The 21,154-nt window shown below is 41.8% G+C and overlaps 1 protein-coding gene across 3 annotated transcripts in view; it reads left to right on the plus strand.

Annotated features, from left to right (window-relative positions):
- LOC133576987 (uncharacterized) overlaps nt 1–20,059 on the plus strand; it is a 35,344-nt gene extending 15,285 nt beyond the window's left edge. Inside the window, exons 6-14 of one of the 3 annotated variants that reach the window (XM_072912415.1) lie at nt 2,482–2,728; nt 5,939–6,022; nt 12,871–12,945; nt 13,035–13,163; nt 13,248–13,412; nt 15,744–15,796; nt 15,908–16,016; nt 16,094–16,124; nt 19,834–20,059. In XM_072912415.1, the coding sequence (XP_072768516.1) occupies nt 2,482–2,728; nt 5,939–6,022; nt 12,871–12,945; nt 13,035–13,163; nt 13,248–13,412; nt 15,744–15,796; nt 15,908–16,016; nt 16,094–16,124; nt 19,834–19,891 (951 nt within the window). In that variant the 3' untranslated portion in view covers nt 19,892–20,059. Of the gene's footprint in view, nt 1–2,481; nt 2,729–5,938; nt 6,023–12,870; nt 12,946–13,034; nt 13,164–13,247; nt 13,413–15,743; nt 15,797–15,907; nt 16,017–16,093; nt 16,125–16,205; nt 17,038–17,887; nt 18,113–19,833 lie in introns of those variants that run through there. The other 2 variants (XM_072912416.1, XM_061930445.2) reach the window with 2 other exon arrangements.
- The last annotated feature ends 1,095 nt before the right edge of the window (nt 20,060–21,154 follow it).

Here is a 21,154-nt window from a genome sequence, read left to right on the forward strand (position 1 = left end):
CCAAAAAATAGATTTCACATAGGGACTAAACCAATTGTCACCACCCCATAAATCCACACAATTGGTATAATTACATGCACTAAAACAACTAATTATTGCATGGGTTTGGTTGAAAGCAATGTTTTAAAAGACAGGTAAACATCTTATTAGGTTTTTTTTACTTTTTAAAGATGGGAATAACATGTCTAGAACATATAAACCCCCTTAAGTTATTTGGTTTTGAACTTGTTAAGAAAAAAAAAATAAAAATCTTACAAAAAAGTGACAACAAATTCAATATTTAGTGGCTAGAATGTGAATTTGAATAATCATATATTATGCCATTGGCTTACATGTCAAATGTTGAATAATATGTTTTTATAAAAAAATTCAATTAATTTAATAATATTGAAAAATGTTTAATTAAATTAAATTAAATTATATGTTGTATTTGTATTTTATTTATTTATTTATTTTATTTGTCACATCATGTCTGTGATCATGTTTTGTTTGGCCATGTGGCTGTTTTGGTTTTTGGACTCTTTTTAGTTCCTGTTTGGTCACCATAGCAACCCATTAGTTCCACCTGCTTCACGTTTTCACTCACGCACCTGTTGTTAATCATGTCTGTGTTATTTAAGCTTGTGATTTTCTGTTGGTTGGGCTGGCGACATTAACTCCGTTAACTCTGTTACCATTGGTTTTATTCATGCTCTTCTCTATTGATGATCCTTTCATGCTGGTATTTCAGTAGGCCTTTAAACCTTTCTTTTTTAGCACCAAAAACAATTATTTTAGTTTTATATTCATTTAGTTGTAGGAAATTTTGGCACATCCAGTGTTTGACTTGCTCAATGCACTGGCACAGAAGATCTATGGGGCGATAGTCATTTGGTGATAGCGCTACATAGATTTGGGTGTCATCGGCATAGCAATGATTGTCAATGTTATTATTTTGCATGATTTGTCCTAGTGGGAGCATATAAATGTTAAATAAAATCGGCCCCAAGATTGAACCTTGGGGGACTCCACACGTTACGTTGGTTGGCTCTGATACAAAGTCACCAATGGACTTTATTTAGAGGTTTTAAAGCAGTAAAGTGTCACATTTTCTGGAATAAGTCCTGAACGTGTCCTTTATCCTCAGCCTTCCCGGTAAGGTCTATTCAGGTGTACTGGAGAGGAGGCTACGCCGGATAGTCGAACCTCGGATTCAGGAGGAACAGTGTGGTTTTCGTCCTGGTCGTGGAACTGTGGACCAGCTCTATACTCTCGGCAGGGTCCTTGAGGGTGCATGGGAGTTTGCCCAACCAGTCTACATGTGCTTTGTGGACTTGGAGAAGGCATTCGACCGTGTCCCTCGGGAAGTCCTGTGGGGAGTGCTCAGAGAGTATGGGGTATCGGACTGTCTGATTGTGGCGGTCCGCTCCCTGTATGATCAGTGTCAGAGCTTGGTCCGCATTGCCGGCAGTAAGTCGGACACGTTTCCAGTGAGGGTTGGACTCCGCCAAGGCTGCCCTTTGTCACCCATTCTGTTCATAACTTTTATGGACAGAATTTCTAGGCGCAGTCAAGGCGTTGAGGGGATCCGGTTTGGTGGCTGCAGGATTAGGTCTCTGCTTTTTGCAGATGATGTGGTCTTGATGGCTTCATCTGGCCAGGATCTTCAGCTCTCGCTGGATCGGTTCTCAGCCGAGTGTGAAGCGACTGGGATGAGAATCAGCACCTCCAAGTCCGAGTCCATGGTTCTCGCCCGGAAAAGGGTGGAATGCCATCTTCGGGTTGGGGAGGAGACTCTGCCCCAAGTGGAGGAGTTCAAGTACCTCGGAGTCTTGTTCTCGAGTGAGGGAAGAGTGGATCGTGAGATCGACAGGCGGATCGGTGCGGCGTCTTCAGTAATGCGGACGCTGTATCGATCCGTTGTGGTGAAGAAGGACCTGAGCCGGAAGGCAAAGCTCTCAATTTACCGGTTGATCTACGTTCCCATCCTCACCTATGGTAATGAGCTTTGGGTTATGACCGAAAGGACAAGGTCACGGGTACAAGCGGCCGGAATGAGTTTCCTCCGCCGGGTGGCAGGGCTCTCCCTTAGAGATAAGGTGAGAAGCTCTGCCATCCGGGGGGAGCTCAAAGTAAAGCCGCTGCTCCTCCACATCGAGAGGAGCCAGATGAGGTGGTTCGGGCATCTGGTCAGGATGCCACCCGATCGCCTCCCTCGGGAGGTGTTTAGGGCACGTCCGACCGGTAGGAGGCCACGGGGAAGACCCAGGACACGTTGGGAAGACTATATCTCCCGGCTGGCCTGGGAACGCCTCGGGATCCCCCGGGAGGAGCTGGACGAAGTGGCTGGGGAGAGGGAAGTCTGGGCTTCCCTGCTTAGGCTGCTGCCCCCGCGACCCGACCTCGGATAAGCGGAAGAAGATGGATGGATGGATGGATGGATGTCCTTTATTCAACACTGTGAAGAGTTGAAAGTGCTAATAATGACAATGTTGTGTTTAGCCTCCGAGCGCTGACCTGAGAAATGGGGTTCTGCAAAGTTACAGCGTCAGCTACAGAGAGTACGACCCTGCAAGCCGACAATTAAAAAGGTGGCAAAACCAACGTGTCGGGGCCACACGGGAACAGGAGAGCCTCATCCTGAGTGGACTGAAGCCTTCCACCAAGTACGGAGTGATCATACAGGCCTTGACCAACGTGGGAATTGGACCTGCTTCAACTCTACCCTACGTCTCCACGCTAGATGAGGGTGACTTATCATAGAACTTCCTTCAGGGGAAAGTGGATATTAATTGGTGCTGTGCAAAAGTTTTATGATTTTAGCAATGACCATATAGAATTATTTGTGAATTGGAATACAGCTAGCCAACACATTCACATAGAACAAATATATAGTACAGGCCAAAAGTTTGGACACTCATTCAATGTGTTTTCTTAATTTTCATGACTATTTACATTGTAGATTGTCACTGAAGGCATCAAAACGCTTGAAGCTCATTGAGAGAATGCCAAGAGTGTGCAACGCAGTAATCAGAGCAAAGGGTGGCTGTTTTGAAGAAACTAGAATATAAAACATGTTTTCTGTTATTTCACATTTTTTTGTTAAAGGGGACCATTATCACAATTTCAGAAGGGTTAAAACCATTAAAAATCAGTTCCCAGTGGCTTATTTTATTTTTCGAAGTTTTTTTTCAAAATTTTACCCATCATGCAATATCCCTAAAAAAAAGCTTCAAAGTGCCTGATTTTAACCATCGTTATAAACACCCGTCCATTTTCCTGTGACGTCACATAGTGATGCCAACACAAACAAACATGGCTGATAGAACAGCAAGCTATAGCGACATTAGCTCGGATTCAGACTCGGATTTCAGCGACTTAAGCGATTCAACAGATTACGCATGTATTGAAACGGATGGTTGTAGTGTGGAGGCAGGTAGCGAAAACGAAATTGAAGAAGAAACTGAGGCTATTGAGCCATATCGGTTTGAACCGTATGCAAGCGAAACCGTCGAAAATGACGCGACACGGAAGAAAGCGAGGACGAATTCGGCGATCGCCTTCTAACCAACGATTGGTATGTGTTTGTTTGGCATTAAAGGAAACTAACAACTATGAACTAGGTTTACAGCATATGAAATACATTTGGCAACAACATGCACTTTGAGAGTGCAGACAGCCCAGTTTTCATCAATTAATATATTCTGTAGACATACCCTCATCCGCTCTCTTTTCCTGAAAGCTGATCTGTCCAGTTTTGGAGTTGATGTCAGCAGGCCAGGGAAGCTAGGGTCGATAGCTCGCTCGTCTGCGGGAACAAACTGCCGCCATTGCTTGCCGTGCTAGCGAGGTCCTTTGTCCCTGAATTGCTCACACACTCCGGCAGATTCAATGGGGGTCTGGCGGCAGATTTCTTTGACTTTATGGTTGGAAATGCATCTGCTTTGAGTGTCGCAGGATATCCACACATTCTTGCCATCTCTGTCGTAGCATAGCTTTCGTCGGTAAAGTGTGCGGAACAAACGTCCAATTTCTTGCCACTTTGGCATCTTTGGGCCACTGGTGCAACTTGAATCCGTCCCTGTTGGTGTTGTTACACCCTCCGACAACACACCGACGAGGCATGATGTCTCCAAGGTACGGAAAACAGTCGAAAAAAACGGAAAATAACAAAGCTGATTTGACTCAGTGTTTGAGAAAATGGCGGATTGCTTCCGAGAGTGAATATTAGAAAGGCGTTTAATTCGCCAAAATTCACCCATTTAGAGTTCGGAAATCGGTTAAAAAAATATATGGTCTTTTTTCTGCAACATCAAGGTATATATTGACGCTTACATAGGTCTGGTGATAATGTTCCCCTTTAAGTACATAACTCCACATGTGTTCATTCATTGTTTTGATGTGACAATCTACAATGTAAATAGTCATGAAAATAAAGAAAACCCATTGAATGAGAAGGTGTGTACAAACTTTTTGGCCTGTACTGTATCAAATCAAATCAAATCAACTTTATTTATAAAGCACATTTAAAATTTACCACAGGGGTAGCCAAAGTGCTGTACAACGGGCAGGTTAAAAGATAAAACGAGTACCGAGCAAACACAACACAACACAAACAGAACACGATAAAAAATAAATAATTAAAATAGAATTAATAAAAACATAAAAACAGGATCACAGCAGGTGTATTATGGGGCGCCATTGCAGGATGGATATCACTCAGTGTTAAAAGCCATGGAATAAAAGTATGTTTTTAAGAGAGATTTAAAAACAGGAAGAGAGGAGGCTTGTCTAACACTCAGGGGTAGGTCGTTCCAGAGCTTGGGAGCAGCAACGGCGAAAGCTCTGTCACCTCTAAGCTTCAGCCTTGTGTCAGGGACCGTCAACAGCAGCTGATCGGCTGATCTTAAGGATCGGGTGGGGCAGTAAGGCTGAAGCAGGTCGGAGAGATAGGTTGGTGCGCGGTTGTTTAGACATTTAAAAACAAATAAAAGGAGTTTAAAATTGATTCGGTAACGCACAGGGAGCCAGTGAAGGGACGCTAAAATAGGGGTGATGTGCTCACGTCTGCGGGTCTGTGTTAGCAGACGAGCAGCAGAGCTGTACATTTGTCCCATTAAATATCCATGAAAGAGCCATGACTCTAACCCAGTGGTTCTTAACCTTGTTGGAGGTACCAAACCCCACCAGTTTTATATGCGCACTCACCGAACCCTTCTTTAGTGGAAAATAAAATGCTGTTTTTTTCAAATTCAAGACAAACTTATATGTTTTTGGTAACACTTTAGTATGGGGAACATATTCTAAGTAACAAAGACTTAATTTCGAGTTATTTGGTTAGGGTTAGGGTTAGAGGGTTAGGGCCAGGGTTAGAGGGTTAGGGTTATAATGAGGCCATGCCGAATAGGGCATTAATAAGTTCTTAATAATGACTAGTTAAGAGCTAATATGTTACTAATTTGCATGTTAATAAGCAACTAATTAAAGGTGAATATGTTCCCCATACTAAAGTGTTACCATGTTTTTTTACTGGTGCACAAAATGAAGCGTGCATGAACATCACCTTGTTCAAAGAACAAAACCAACACATAAACTCACAACAAATTACACACCTGCAAATCAGTCAGCTGTTGCCGTATCCGTAATACGCCGATAGGGAGAAGTTTTTATTTACACGATGAGTCGGGTGTGTCTCGACCTGCGCCGAACCCCTGAGCCCGACTCACCGAACCCCTAGGGTTCCATCGAACCCAGGTTAAGAACCACTGCTCTAACCGTAAGGTACGAAAATAACAAATTAAAATGTATCAATGTAAAATTACCTCTCTAAAAACTAAATGGAACAAAATACTAATAATTGTCATTGCTAAAGTCGTTTTTTTTTTGCACAGTACCTCATGATTTGAACAAATTACCTCACCATTGATAATACTATGTTTTTTTTATTTTTTTTATTCAGTTGTCCAAACTTCAACTCAGGCAACAATCAACACACCCTTCACTGTCATATGGAGCATTGAAGATACCACCAGGTTGATCCCAGGTAACAAAGTCCGGGACACACAAAAAACTAAATCATGACCATAATAAAATGTTAAAAAAAGGAAAAGTGAAGCACAAAGCTTGTCAAATACATTTATCTTCCTTTCACTATAATTTTTATTACCTTTTATATCACCGACTGGCTAACATAGACAGAAATAAAAGTCATAAACATACAGGTAAAAGCCAGTAAATTAGAATATTTTGAAAAACTTGATTTATTTCAGTAATTGCATTCAAAAGGTGTAACTTGTACATTATATTTATTCATTGCACACAGACTGATGCATTCAAATGTTTATTTCATTTAATTTTGATGATTTGAAGTGGCAACAAATGAAAATCCAAAATTCCGTGTGTCACAAAATTAGAATATTACTTAAGGCTAATACAAAAAAGGGATTTTTAGAAATGTTGGCCAACTGAAAAGTATGAAAATGAAAAATATGAGCATGTACAATACTCAATACTTGGTTGGAGCTCCTTTTGCCTCAATTACTGCGTTAATGCGGCGTGGCATGGAGTCGATGAGTTTCTGGCACTGCTCAGGTGTTATGAGAGCCCAGGTTGCTCTGATAGTGGCCTTCAACTCTTCTGCGTTTTTGGGTCTGGCATTCTGCATCTTCCTTTTCACAATACCCCGCAGATTTTCTATGGGGCTAAGGTCAGGGGAGTTGGCGGGCCAATTTAGAACAGAAATACCATGGTCCGTAAACCAGGCACGGGTAGATTTTGCGCTGTGTGCAGGCGCCAAGTCCTGTTGGAACTTGAAATCTCCATCTCCATAGAGCAGGTCAGCAGCAGGAAGCATGAAGTGCTCTAAAACTTGCTGGTAGACGGCTGCGTTGACCCTGGATCTCAGGAAACAGAGTGGACCGACACCAGCAGATGACATGGCACCCCAAACCATCACCCAACCATGCAAATTTTGCATTTCCTTTGGAAATCGAGGTCCCAGAGTCTGGAGGAAGACAGGAGAGGCACAGGATCCACGTTGCCTGAAGTCTAGTGTAAAGTTTCCACCATCAGTGATGGTTTGGGGTGCCATGTCATCTACCCGTGCATGGTTTACGGACCATGGTATTTCTGTTCTAAATTGGCCCGCCAACTCCCCTGACCTTAGCCCCATAGAAAATCTGTGGGGTATTGTGAAAAGGAAGATGCAGAATGCCAGACCCAAAAACGCAGAAGAGTTGAAGGCCACTATCAGAGCAACCTGGGCTCTCATAACACCTGAGCAGTGCCAGAAACTCATCGACTCCATGCCACGCCGCATTAACGCAGTAATTGAGGCAAACGGAGCTCCAACCAAGTATTGAGTATTGTACATGCTCATATTTTTCATTTTCATACTTTTCAGTTGGCCAACATTTCTAAAAATCCCTTTTTTGTATTAGCCTTAAGTAATATTCTAATTTTGTGACACACGGAATTTTGGATTTTCATTTGTTGCCACTTCAAATCATCAAAATTAAATGAAATAAACATTTGAATGCATCAGTCTGTGTGCAATGAATAAATATAATGTACAAGTTACACCTTTTGAATGCAATTACTGAAATAAATCAAGTTTTTCAAAATATTCTAATTTACTGGCTTTTACCTGTAAGTGTCAAAAAAACACAATATCCCGGTATACTGTATTATACTAGCACATTTCCAGAAAACCATGGATGCGGAGCCATATTTTGTATATTCTGGAGATTTTGGTCTTTTTATTTTGTCAGAGTTGCAGGAGCGCTCTCCTATTTTTAAGGAAAAATTTAGTTTCTCTGACAAAGGATGAACAAAAGAGGACCTAAAATGGAACCTTGAGGAACACCACTACTATAACTACAGAAGTTGAACAAATGACTACTGACTGCATCTGAAGTAAATAAGCTAGAGCAACACTTTAGTTACACAAATAATAGTATGAAAAAAAAAATGCCACTGCCAAAAAAGGAAAGGACTCAAAGGGGTGCCCTGACGACCGCCTCAGATGGTCAAGGTTGGACACCAGTGTTCTATGTTTGCAAGCAAGGTAAAAATGTCATTGCAAGGATCTGCCGACGCATTTATAGTTGCCCAAGTTCCTCTATACCAGGGATGTAAAATGTGTTTTCATTGATGGCCACATCGCAGTTATGGTTGCCTTCAGAGGGCCGATTTTATCAATGAGTAATATACTGTATGAAAATACATGTGTATTAGAGATGCGCGGATAGGCAATTATTTCATCCGCAACCGCGTCAGAAAGTCGTCAACCATTCGCCATCCACCCGATGTAACGTTTGATCAGAACTGCACCCGCCCGCCATCCGCCCGTTGTTATATATCTAATATTAATAAAAAAAAAAAAAAAAGGGTGAAAACTACGCGAATTGCACCTTGTGCAGACAAGATTTTTCGATCGGACACGGAGGAATTAGCGATGTAGAAGACCACGTTGGGACAAAAAAACACAAGTCTAATGCCGTTGCTAGCGATACAAGTGGAAAACTTTCAACGTTTTTCGTCGCCCAAACAGATTCTTTGGATGTGATAAATGCCGAAGTTTTATTTACGGAGGCAATAATTGAGCATGGACTTCCAATCGCACTGGCTGATCACATGGGACAGTTAATAATGTAATGCAACCTTTAAAAATCATTACGCGGTGATCGCGATCCCAAAAATAAACTTTTCTTGCATGATAATGTCCAGAAAAATTCGCTTTATATTACTATAGAGTCCTTTTAACGAATGAGTTTGATGGTTTATCACAAACCTTAAATGAAAGAAGTCCTTTGTTCTCCTGCACCATGCATGCCCAATCCTGTCGGCTGTATTTCACAGCACGACATACTGTTAAAAGTGTTTATACTATTTATACTTTCAATTAACAAAGTTAAAGTACCAATGATTGTCACACACACACTAGGTGTGGCGAGATTATTCTCTGCATTTGACCCATCACCCTTGATCACCCCCTGGGAGGTGAGGGGAGCAGTGGGCAGCAGCGGTGGCCGCGCCCGGGAATCATTTTGGTGATTTAACCCCCAATTCCAACCCTTGATGCTGAGTGCCAAGCAGGGAGGTAATGGGTCCCATTTTTATAGTCTTTGGTATGACTCGGCCGGGATTTGAACTCACAACCTACCGATCTCAGGGCGGACACTCTAACCACTAGGCCACTGAGTAGAAAGGTTGACAGGATAACTGGCATTAACTGTCAAAATAATTTCAAACTATTGAAGTTAGCTTACAGAATAAACATGTCAATCAACCCATATGATTTTTGCTGTAATATTTTTGTTTTGAAAAGTCACTGTGACTGATAGAAAAGTGATGGTTTTAGCAACATTTTAACCTGTCTGAATGCTAATAATCATTTTGCGTCGGGGGGGCGAAGCCTGAACCCCCCCACCAGGACTTTGTCCTGGACCTTCCGGGGCCTGCGGCCCTTGGACCCTGGCTACTAGGTTTTTCTGATTTAAAAGTTGGCAGGTATGGTGAGGTTATAAAGCTTTTGCCTGTTAAAGAAAGGAGACTGATCCAATGCAGCACAGACATTCGCGTGCCACGCTGTCACGACCCAGACGCACACCAGTGCGCAATCATATGGGAGCCGCGCTGAGCGCACCTCCAAGCGCGTCTCGCTGCCGGCGACGGCCGGGTATGGGCCCACGCTCCAGCGCCATCCATTTTCAGGGCTAGTTGATTCGGCAGGTGGGTTGTTACACACTCCTTAGCGGGTTCCGACTTCCATGGCCACCGTCCTGCTCTCTATATCAACCAGGGTGAGCCCCACCCCTTTCGTGAGCGCACTGCGCGCGGAGTGACCCCTGTTACGCGCCCCCGGCAACAAGGGTGGCAAGCAGGTAAGCTGCGCGGGCGGAGCGCGCGGAGTGACCCCTGTTACGAGCCCCCGGCCACGGGGGTGGCGGGCAGGTAAGCTGCTTACCTGCTGCGCGTGACGCCGGCCGCGGTGAAAGCGGACGAGGCGGGGTGTCGGTGCGGTGGGCGCGGTGGTGACCCTGGACGTGCGTCGGGCCCTTCTCGCGGATCGCCTCAGCTACGGCTCCCGGTGGGGCCCTCTCGGGGGATGGGGCCTCGGTCCCGGACCCCGGCGAGGCGTCCCTTCTCCGCTCCGTAAAAGTGTCCATCTCTTTTTTTTCTTCTTCTGTTGTGGCATATGCTGCAGGTGCCTGCTCGTTTTTCGTATGTGGGTAACAACATTTAACTATGTATATATATTTCCCAATTGGTTTAACTGCCACCCGCAAAAAAAAAAAAAAAATCTAATTAATCCGCCCGACCCGACCCGCGAGCGGATAAAATCTTATTTTTTTAAATTTCATCCGCCCGATCCGCGGATAATCCGCGGACTCCGCGGTTGTGTCCGCAAACCGTGCATCTCTAATGTGTATACATATAATACATTAACAATATATATTTTTATTAGCTGCAAAAAAAATATATTGAAATTTTACTTTAAAAACTGGCAGCTCAGTCACCAGAATTTTACAGTAAAAGCAGTGTTTTTTATTTTTTACGGCATATACAAAAAATTAATAAATGGAATGGAATGGAAAAACAATACCGCTGTTTTAGCGGTAAAATTCAAGCAACAGAACTGCCAGGTTTGTTTTTAACGTAAAATCTTGTTGATTTAATGTTTTTTCTTTTTTTTTCTTTTTTAACATTTTAGAGTCTTACTGTGTATGGAAAAAAAACAGTAGCAAAGTTGATTTTGCGGTAAAAAACTGAATTTAACCGTAAAATCTATTGTCAATTTTCCAGTCTACAATTTGATTGATCATTTGTTTTGAAATCATAAGTCAAGCAGGTATTTAAGTACAGTATTTATCTTAAAATATTTTTGGAATACATGATAATATATTTTGATTTTGATAATATTGGATTTTAAAAGATATGCAAATGCAGTACATGATTTTTAATGACAAAAGGGAAAGAACAAATATATGTAGTAAGAAAAGATTAAGCATTTTATTAACGTATATTACAAACCCCGTTTCCATATGAGTTGGGAAATTGTGTTAGATGTAAATATAAACGGAATACAATGATTTGCAAATCATTTTCAACCCATATTCAGTTGAATATGCTACAAAGACAACATATTTGATGTTCAAACTCATAAACATTTTTTTTTTTTGCAAATAATCATTAACTTTAGAATTTGTTGCCAGCAACACGTGACAAAGAAGTTGGGAAAGGTGGCAATAAATACTGATAAAGTTGAGGAATGCTCATCAAACACTAATTTGGAACATCCCACAGGTGTGCAGGCTAATTGGGAACAGGTGGGTGCCATGATTGGGTATAAAAACAGCTTCCCCAAATTATGCTCAGTCTTTCACAAGAAAGGATGGGGCGAGGTACACCCCTTTGTCCACAACTGCGTGAGTAAATAGTCAAACAGTTTAAGAACAACGTTTCTCAAAGTGCAATTGCAAGACATTTAGGGATTTCAACATATACGGTCCATAATATCATCAAAAGGTTCAGAGAATCTGGAGAAATCACTCCACGTAAGCTGCATGGCCGGAAACCAACATTGAATGACCGAGACCTTCGATCCCTCGGACGGCACTGTATCAAAAACTGACATCAATCTCTAAAGGATATCACCACATGGGCTCAGGAACACTTCAGAAAACCACTGTCACTAAATACAGTTGGTCGCTACATCTGTAAGTGCAAGTTAAAGCTCTACTATGCAAAGCGAAAGCCATTTATCAACAACACCCAGAAACGCCGCCGGCTTCTCTGGGCCCGAGATCATCTAAGATGGACTCATGCAAAGTGGAAAAGTGTTCTGTGGTCTGACGAGTCCACATTTTAAATTGTTTTTGGAAATATTCGACATCAAAGGGGAAGCGAACCATCCAGACTGTTATCAATGCAAAGTTCAAAAGCCAGCATCTGTGATGGTATGGGGGTGCATTAGTGCCCAAGACATGGGTAACTTACACATCTGTGAAGGCACCATTAATGCTGAAAGGTACATACATGTTTTGGAACAACATATGCTGCCATCTAAGCGCCGTCTTTTTCATGGACGCCCCTGCTTATTTCAGCAAGACAATGCCAAGCCACATTCAGCACGTGTTACAACAGCGTAGCTTCGTTAAAAAAAGAGTGCGGGTACTTTCCTGGCCCCGCCTGCAGTCCAGACCTGTCTCCCATCGAAAATGTGTGCCGCATTATGAAGCGTAAAATACGAAAGCGGAGACCCCGGACTGTTGAACGACTGAAGCTCTACATAAAACAAGAATGGGAAAGAATTCCACTTTCAAAGCTGAAACAATTAGTTTCCTCAGTTACCAATCGTTTATTGAGTGTTGTTAAAAAAAAAGGTGATACAACACAGTGGTGAACATGCCCTTTCCCAACTACTTTGGCACGTGTTGCAGCCATGAAATTCTAAGTTAATTATTATTTGCAAAAAAAAAAAAGTTTATGAGTTTGAAGATCAAATATGTTGTCTTTGTAGTGCATTCAACTGAATATGGGTTGAAAATGATTTGCAAATCATTGTATTCCGTTTTTATTTACATCTAACACAATTTCCCAACTCATATGGAAACGGGGCGGGCCCGATTTGGCCCCCGGATCCTTGAGTTTGGCACCTGTGCTCTATACATTCAGGAATTTGCTGAAAAAATGTTTGTCTCCCAAGTTTTAAACTGAATTCGGGGGCCGCCAGTTGAATAACCCTGTACTCAGAAATCATTTTTGCAAATGTAATATTGCAATGATTAAAAAAAAACATTTTCTATTGTGCCTTAATACAATTAGTTCAATTTCCCATCCTTTTTTAATAGTATTCTATCTAATATTTCACTTCTTTTGTGTCTACAGATCACACAACTTCCGTGACAGATGTGGTTCGTGCCAGCACAACATGGGAACAAAGCTCTACAAGTTTCTCTTCAGGTACAGAGGATAAACAATTCATAATGATCCAGGATACACTGTTGTTCCAAACTCTATTTTTTATATCGTGAACATCTCCTTTGTGGCAGAGTCTCCAGATCCCCCTGTTGTTGAGTTAAAAGATGTCCGAGACAATGCAGTTTCTCTTTCCTGGACTGCTGGGTTTGAAGGAGGCGCCCCCATTACCGGATATTTCCTTGAGTATAAAGCAGTGAATGGTAAAGGACAGTCGGTGGAACGATTCAAACCAAGCTAATTGTTCATTCAAAACAACAATGTACTGTTCCCCCCAACAAACACAGGCTCATGGGACTTTAAAAAGACCGTAGTAGACTTCAGCCCCAACCAGACAGAGGCCACCATCATCGAGATAAATCCCTCCATGTACAACATCCGCATGTTTGCCACAAACAGTCACGGCACCAGTAAAGCCAGCAATATCCTTACCTTTACAACTGGAGAGAAAGGTGAGTGTGTTATTATGTACATAACAGAAATGTTTACACAGTTTATCTCTAAACCAGGAATGATGCACAGGGAAGCAGGGAAAAAAGGCAAAAATAGCCCAAAATGTGAAAAATGGCAACAATTATCAAAATTACCTCTCAGGGTTTGAGTTCCATAAGTCCCGGGAAGAGCAAAGATGACCAAAATGTCAAAAATACACTCAGGAATGACGCACAGGGAAGCAGGGAAGAAAAAGGCAAAAACAGCCTTTAAAAAATGCCGAAAATGATCAAAAATTCCAACCCGTTTTGGAGTTCCATAATTCCCGGGAAGAGCCAAAATGACCGAAATGTCAAAAATACACCCAGGAATGACACAAAGGGAAGCGGGCAAGAAAAAAAATCAAAAACAGCACAAAACGTCAAAAATGCTGAAAATGATAAAAATTACCTACCAAAAATGACCAAAATGTCAAAAATACCCCAATGAATGATGCACAGTTCCATACCTCCCAGGAAGAGCCAAAATGACCAATATGTCAAAAATACACCCAAAAATGACTCACAGGGAATCCGGGAAAAAAAGGCTAAAAACAGCCCAAAATGTGAAAAATGCCGAAAATGATCAAAAATACCTACCTGGTTTTGAGTTCCATAATTCCCGGGAAGAGCCAAAAAGACCAAAATGTCAAAAATACACCCAGGAATGACGCAAAGTGAAGAGGGGAAGAAAAAGTCAAAAACAGCCCAAAACCTCAAAAATGCCAAAAATGATCAACATTACCTACCAAAAATGACCAAAATGACAAAAATACCCCCAGGAATGACGCACAGTTCCATACCTCCCAGGAAGAGCCAAAATGACCAAAATGTCAAAAATACACCCAGAAATGACTCACAGGGAATCCGGGAAGAAAAGGGCAAAATGACCAAAATGTCAAAAATGCACCCAGGAATGACGCAAAGTGAAGCGGGGAAGAAAAAGTCAAAAACAGCCCAAAACGTCAAAAATGCTGAAAATTATAAAAATTACCTTCCAAAAATAGTCATTTTTGGTATTTGAAGCTTCATAATGTGCCACACATTTTCAATGGGAGACAGGTCTGGACTACAGGCAGGCCAGTCTAGTACCCGCACTCTTTTACTATGAAGCCACGCTGTTGTAACACCTGCAGAACGTGGCTTGTCATTGTCTTGCTGAAATAAGCAGGGGCGTCCATTTAAAAAGACGTCGATTGGATGGCAACATATGTTGCTCCAAAACCTGTATGTACCTTTCAGCATTAATGGTTGCCACAAATTCCTGAAGGGACTGACTAATGATCCTTGACACTCCTTGTTCTAAGGCAGGGTTAAACGTTCATGATCATGGTATATACTGACTTATCCAAGGTTATTGGCTGCAAACTCCCACCCCTCCAGGACCTGTTCTCCTCCAGGACCAGGAGGCGTGTGGGTCGGATCTCAGCTGACTCTTCTCACCCTGGACACAAACTATTCCCCCCTGCCCCCTCGGGCAGGAGACTACGGTCCATCCAGACCCACACCTCCCGCCACCTGAACAGTTTTTTTCCCCCTCGGCCATCAGGCACATGAACAATAACAAGATCTGATAGCTCTGTGTTATATGTGTTTTATGTGTCACCATTGCGCCAAGTAAAATTCCTAGTTTGTGAACCCGTTCTCAAACAATGGCAATAAAAACTATTCTGATTCTGATTCTGATTCTGATACAATTGTGACTTTGCCTTTGTTTAATCAAAAAAACATTACTTTATCCATGCTGGATTACTACTTGTAGTATCTTTTGGCTCTAATACTACTACTGTCAGGTTCAAACACTGATGACATCTATTAATCAGACAAGAAGCAAGGAATCATGCAGAGACAGAGTTCAATTTAGCTCATGAGGAGAACGCATGGAGCTGCACACTTAGTCACAGTCTCGCCCTACGCTCTAAGGTTCAGCTCCCGCGTCCCTCTTTGTATTCAGAGGTCCCATAGTCAACATCACTGAGGCCGACCTCTAAAAGGAGTGGTCACATATATTATGCAAAGCAGGTCCGGGACGCACAATACGTGACGGAATGTGCTGGGGGGCCTTGTGATTATCTTCGTTGAGGTCCTTGAAGTCTCTGCTTAGTCTGCGTGCTGTCATCTTATCTTCGTTGAGGTCGTTGAAGTCCTAAAACAAAGATAACATCTGTTTTGTCCTTGCATATATTAGAAAAGTCTAACTTGAGCACAATAGCTAATAACTAAAGCAACGGACTTTAAGCATACTAAAGTTAGTGTGATAATATATACATCATTATTCTAACACTACTCATCATTTTATTTGTGTCTGCACAGGTCCTCAAAAGGATGCCGTCGCTACGGTTACATCGATTGACACTCATGCTGCAGTAAGTAGGAACCAATGTGAAGTACCATTGCTACTAGCAAGGTTGTTTTTTTAATTATCCGGCCCACGAGAGGACAACAACAAAAAGATGTTCTGTGGCGTCCCCTGCTAGACAAGCACGGTGGATGAGGCTCGGAGTGGTCACCTCGTTGCCATCGTTGTTCCAGTTGTGCTGGTGATGCTGTTCATCGTTGCCATAGTAACTGTGTGGCAACTGCGACGTAAGTACGCCCGAGTTGCGCCAGTGAGCGGCGCTTCGGTTTGATGAATTAATTCTCCATCGCTTGTCCCTTCGCAGGGCTCAAGGGGAAAAAAGGAAACATCAACATGTGAGTGTTTACATTTGTTCTATTCTGTATTTTCTTCCCTCAAAACATGCTGACTGGATCAAATGTTCTCTCGCCCTGCAGGTGGCTGAGCAACGGAGCGATACTTTACAGAAGCTCTGAGTCCATGCAGGAGCTGTGAGGTCCTGTATCTTTACGGGACAATAAAAAGGCGTAAAAAGAGCAACGTACTAAACTAACATCCAGTTTGACAGCTAAAAACGATAAAAAGTCTGACATGACTTTACACTCATGTCCTTAAACAAACCCAAAAACGTTGTGTAAATGGTAAATAAAAAGAGAATACAATGATTTGCAAATCCTTTTCAACTTATATTCAATTGAATAGACTGAAAAGAAAAGATATTTAACGTTCAAACTGGTAAACAGTCGGTGGAACGATTCAAATCAAGCTAATTGTTCATTCAAAACAACAATGTACTGTTCCCCCCAACAAACACAGCCCAAAATGTGAAAAATGGCAACAATTATCAAAATTACCTCCCAGGGTTTGAGTTCCATAAGTCCCGGGAAGAGCAAAGATGACCAAAATGTCAAAAATACACTCAGGAATGACGCACAGGGAAGCAGGGAAGAAAAAGGCAAAAACAGCCCAAAGTGTGAAAAATGCCGAAAAGGATCAAAAATTCCAACCCGTTTTGGAGTTCCATAATTCCCGGGAAGAGACAAAATGACCAAAATGTCAAAAATACACTCAAGAACGACACAAAGGGAAGCGGGGAAGAAAAAGTCAAAAACAGCCCAAAATGTCAAAAATGCCATAAATTACCTACCAAAAATGACCAAAATGTAAAAAATACCCCCAGGAATGACGCACAGTTCCATACCTCCCAGGAAGAGCCAAAAATGACCAAAATGTCAAAAATACACCCAAAAATGACTCACAGGTAATCCGGGAAGAAAAGGCTAAAAACAGCCCAAAATGTGAAAAATGCCGAAAATGGTCAAAAATACCTACCCGGTTTTGAGTTCCATAATTCCCGGGAAGAGCTAAAATGACAAAAATTTCAAAAATACACCCAGGAATGACGCAAAGGGAAGCGGGGAAGAAAAAGTCAAAAACAGCCCAAAACCTCAAAAATGCCGAAAATGATCAAAACTACCTACCAAAAATGACCAAAATGACAAAAATACCCCCAGGAATGACGCACAGTTCCATACCTCCCAGGAAGAGCCAAAATGACCAAAATGTCAAAAATACACCCAAAAATGACTCACAGGGAATCCGGGAAGAAAAGGCTAAAAACAGCCCAAAATGTGAAAAATGCCGAAAATGGTCAAAAATACCTACCCGGTTTTGAGTTCCATAATTCCCGGGAAGAGCTAAAATGACAAAAATTTCAAAAATACACCCAGGAATGACGCAAAGGGAAGCGGGGAAGAAAAAGTCAAAAACAGCCCAAAACCTCAAAAATGCCGAAAATGATCAAAACTACCTACCAAAAATGACCAAAATGACAAAAATACCCCCAGGAATGACGCACAGTTCCATACCTCCCAGGAAGAGCCAAAATGACCAAAATGTCAAAAATACACCCAAAAATGACTCACAGGGAATCCGGGAAGAAAAGGCTAAAAACAGCCCAAAATGTGAAAAATGCCGAAAATGGCCAAAAATACCTACCCGGTTTTGAGTTCCATAATTCCCAGGAAGAGCTAAAATGACCAAAATGTCAAAAATACACCCAGGAATGACGCAAAGTGAAGCGGGGAACAAAAAGTCAAAAACAGCCCAAAATCTGCAGGTGGCTGAGCAACGGAGCGATACTTTACAGAAGCTCTGACTCCATGCAGGAGCTGTGAGGTCCTGTATCTTTACGGGACAATAAAAAGGCGTAAAAAGAGCAACGTACTAAACTAACATCCAGTTTGACAGCTAAAAACGATAAAAAGTCTGACATGACTTTACACTCATGTCCTTAAACAAACCCAAAAACGTTGTGTAAATGGTAAATAAAAAGAGAATACAATGATTTGCAAATCCTTTTCAACTTATATTCAATTGAATAGACTGAAAAGAAAAGATACTTAACGTTCAAACTGGTAAACAGTCGGTGGAACGATTCAAACCAAGCTAATTGTTCATTCAAAACAACAATGTACTGTTCCCCCCAACAAACACAGGCTCATGGGACTTTAAAAAGGCCGTAGTAGACTTCAGCCCCAACCAGACAGAGGCCACCATCATCGAGATAAATCCCTCGATGTACAACATCCGCATGTTTGCCACGAACAGTCATGGCACCAGTAAAGCCAGCAATATCCTTACCTTTACAACTGGAGAGAAAGGTGAGTGTGTTATTATGTACATAACAGAAATGTTTACACAGTTTATCTCTAAACCAGGAATGACGCGCAGGGAAGCAGGGGAAAAAAAGGCAAAAACAGCCCAAAATGTGAAAAATGGCAACAATTATCAAAATTACCTCCCAGGGTTTGAGTTCCATAAGTCCCGGGAAGAGCAAAGATGACCAAAATGTCAAAAATACACTCAGGAATGACGCACAGGGAAGCAGGGAAGAAAAAGGCAAAAACAGCCCAAAGTGTGAAAAATGCCGAAAATGATCAAAAATTCCAACCCGTTTTGGAGTTCCATAATTCCCGGGAAGAGCCAAAATGACCAAAATGTCAAAAATACACTCAAGAACGACACAAAGGGAAGCGGGGAAGAAAAAGTCAAAAACAGCCCAAAATGTCAAAAATGCCAGAAATTACCTACCAAAAATGACCAAAATGTCAAAAATACCCCCAGGAATGACGCACAGTTCCATACCCCCCCAGGAAGAGCCAAAATGACCAAAATGTCAAAAATACACCCGGAAATGACTCACAAGGAATCCGGGAAGAAAAGGGCAAAAACAGCCCAAAATGTTAAAAATGCCGAAAATTGTCAAAAATACCTACCCGGTTTTGAGTTCCATAATTCCCGGGAAGAGCCAAAATGACCAAAATATCAAAAATACACCCAGGAATGACGCAAAGTGAAGCGGGGAAGAAAAGTCAAAAACAGCCCAAAACCTCAAAAATGCCGAAAATGATCAAAATTACCCACCAAAAATGACCAAAATGACAAAAATACCCCCAGGAATGACGCACAGTTCCATACCTCCCAGGAAGAGCCAAAATGACCAAAATGTCAAAAATACACCCAAAAATGACTCACAGGGAATTCTGGGAAGAAAAGGCTAAAAACAGCCCAAAATGTGAAAAATGCCGAAAATGGTCAAAAATACCTACCCGGTTTTGAGTTCCATAATTCCCGGGAAGAGACAAAATGACCAAAATGTCAAAAATACACCCAGGAATGACGCAAAGGGAAGCGGGGAAGAAAAAGTCAAAAACAGCCCAAAACCTCAAAAATGCCAAAAATGATCAAAACTACCTACCAAAAATGACCAAAATGACAAAAATACCCCCAGGAATGACGCACAGTTCCATACCTCCCAGGAAGAGCCAAAATGACCAAAATGTCAAAAATACACCCAAAAATGTCTCACAGGGAATCCGGGAAGAAAAGGCTAAAAACAGCCCAAAATGTGAAAAATGCCGAAAATGGTCAAAAATACCTACCCGGTTTTGAGTTCCATAATTCCCGGGAAGAGCTAAAATGACCAAAATGTCAAAAATACACCCAGGAATGACGCAAAGGGAAGCGGGGAACAAAAAGTCAAAAACAGCCCAAAATCTGCAGGTGGCTGAGCAATGGAGCGATACTTTACAGAAGCTCTGACTCCATGCAGGAGCTGTGAGGTCCTGTATCTTTACGGGACAATAAAAAGGCATAAAAAGAGCAACGTACTAAACTAACATCCAGTTTGACAGCTAAAAACGATAAAAAGCACACAGGTCTGACATGACTTTACACTCATGTCCTTATACAAACCCAAAAACGTTGTGTAAAAGGTAAATAAAAACAGAATACAATGTTTTGCAAATCCTTTTCAACTTATATTCAATTGAATAGACTGCAAAGACAAGATACTGTTGCGTTTTGGACCAGTTGTTCCTCCCAGGGAATTCAAGTCACAATTCGCTCCCAAGTTCTTTCCGACACTTAAAGCTGAGTTGAAAAACCACCAGAGACAGAATAGGTATTTTGTTGTATATTCTCAAAGCTTTGCCAATATACATTTTGATTGAGACCAGTCCAACCCTAGAACATTCTATCGCGCCTCCCAAAAATGGTCTGTCTTCCCGATCCCACCACCCTCTCTCTGCTCCCATCTCTGTAGACCAAACAAATGCTAGTCCAAACACATTCCAAAGAACTCAAGGTTAACACACACAGTATACTTGCTGACAGAGCATCAAGAGAAGAAATGGAAAACACGAGCTGTTTTCAAATATGACTAAGAAATGAAAGAAGTACAACTTAAATTCGGATATATGTAAATATCTGCCTCCGACAATACTTAACGTTCAAACTGGTAAACTTTGTTATTTTTTGCAAATATTAGCTCATTTGGAATTTGATGCCTGCAACATGTTTCAAAAAAGCTGGCACAAGTGGCAAAAAAGACTGAGAACGTTGAGGAATATTCATTAAACACTTATTTGGAACATCCCACAGGTGAACAGGCAAAATGGGAACAGGTGGGTGCCATGATTGGGTATAAAAGTAGACTCCATGAAATGCTCAGTCATTCACAAACAAGGATGGGGCGAGGGTCACCACTTGGTCAACAAATGCGTGAGCAAATTGTGGAACAGTTTAAGAAAAACCTTTCTCAACCAGCTATTGCAAGGAATTTAGGGATTTCACCATCTACGCTCCGTAATATCATCAAACGGTTCAGAGAATCTGGAGAAATCACTGCACGTAAGCAGCTACATCAGTGTGTAAAGGATATCACCACATGGGCTGAAAAACACTTCACTGTTAGTAACTACAGTTGGTCGCTACATCTGTAAGTGCAAGTTAAAACTCTCCTATGCAAGGCGAAAACTGTTTATCAACAACACCCAGAAACGCTGTCGGCTTCGCTGGGCCCTGAGCTCATCTAAGATGGACT

Source organism: Nerophis lumbriciformis, linkage group LG36 (assembly GCF_033978685.3).
Source record: "Nerophis lumbriciformis linkage group LG36, RoL_Nlum_v2.1, whole genome shotgun sequence".
In the NCBI taxonomy this organism is placed as follows: domain Eukaryota; kingdom Metazoa; phylum Chordata; class Actinopteri; order Syngnathiformes; family Syngnathidae; genus Nerophis; species Nerophis lumbriciformis.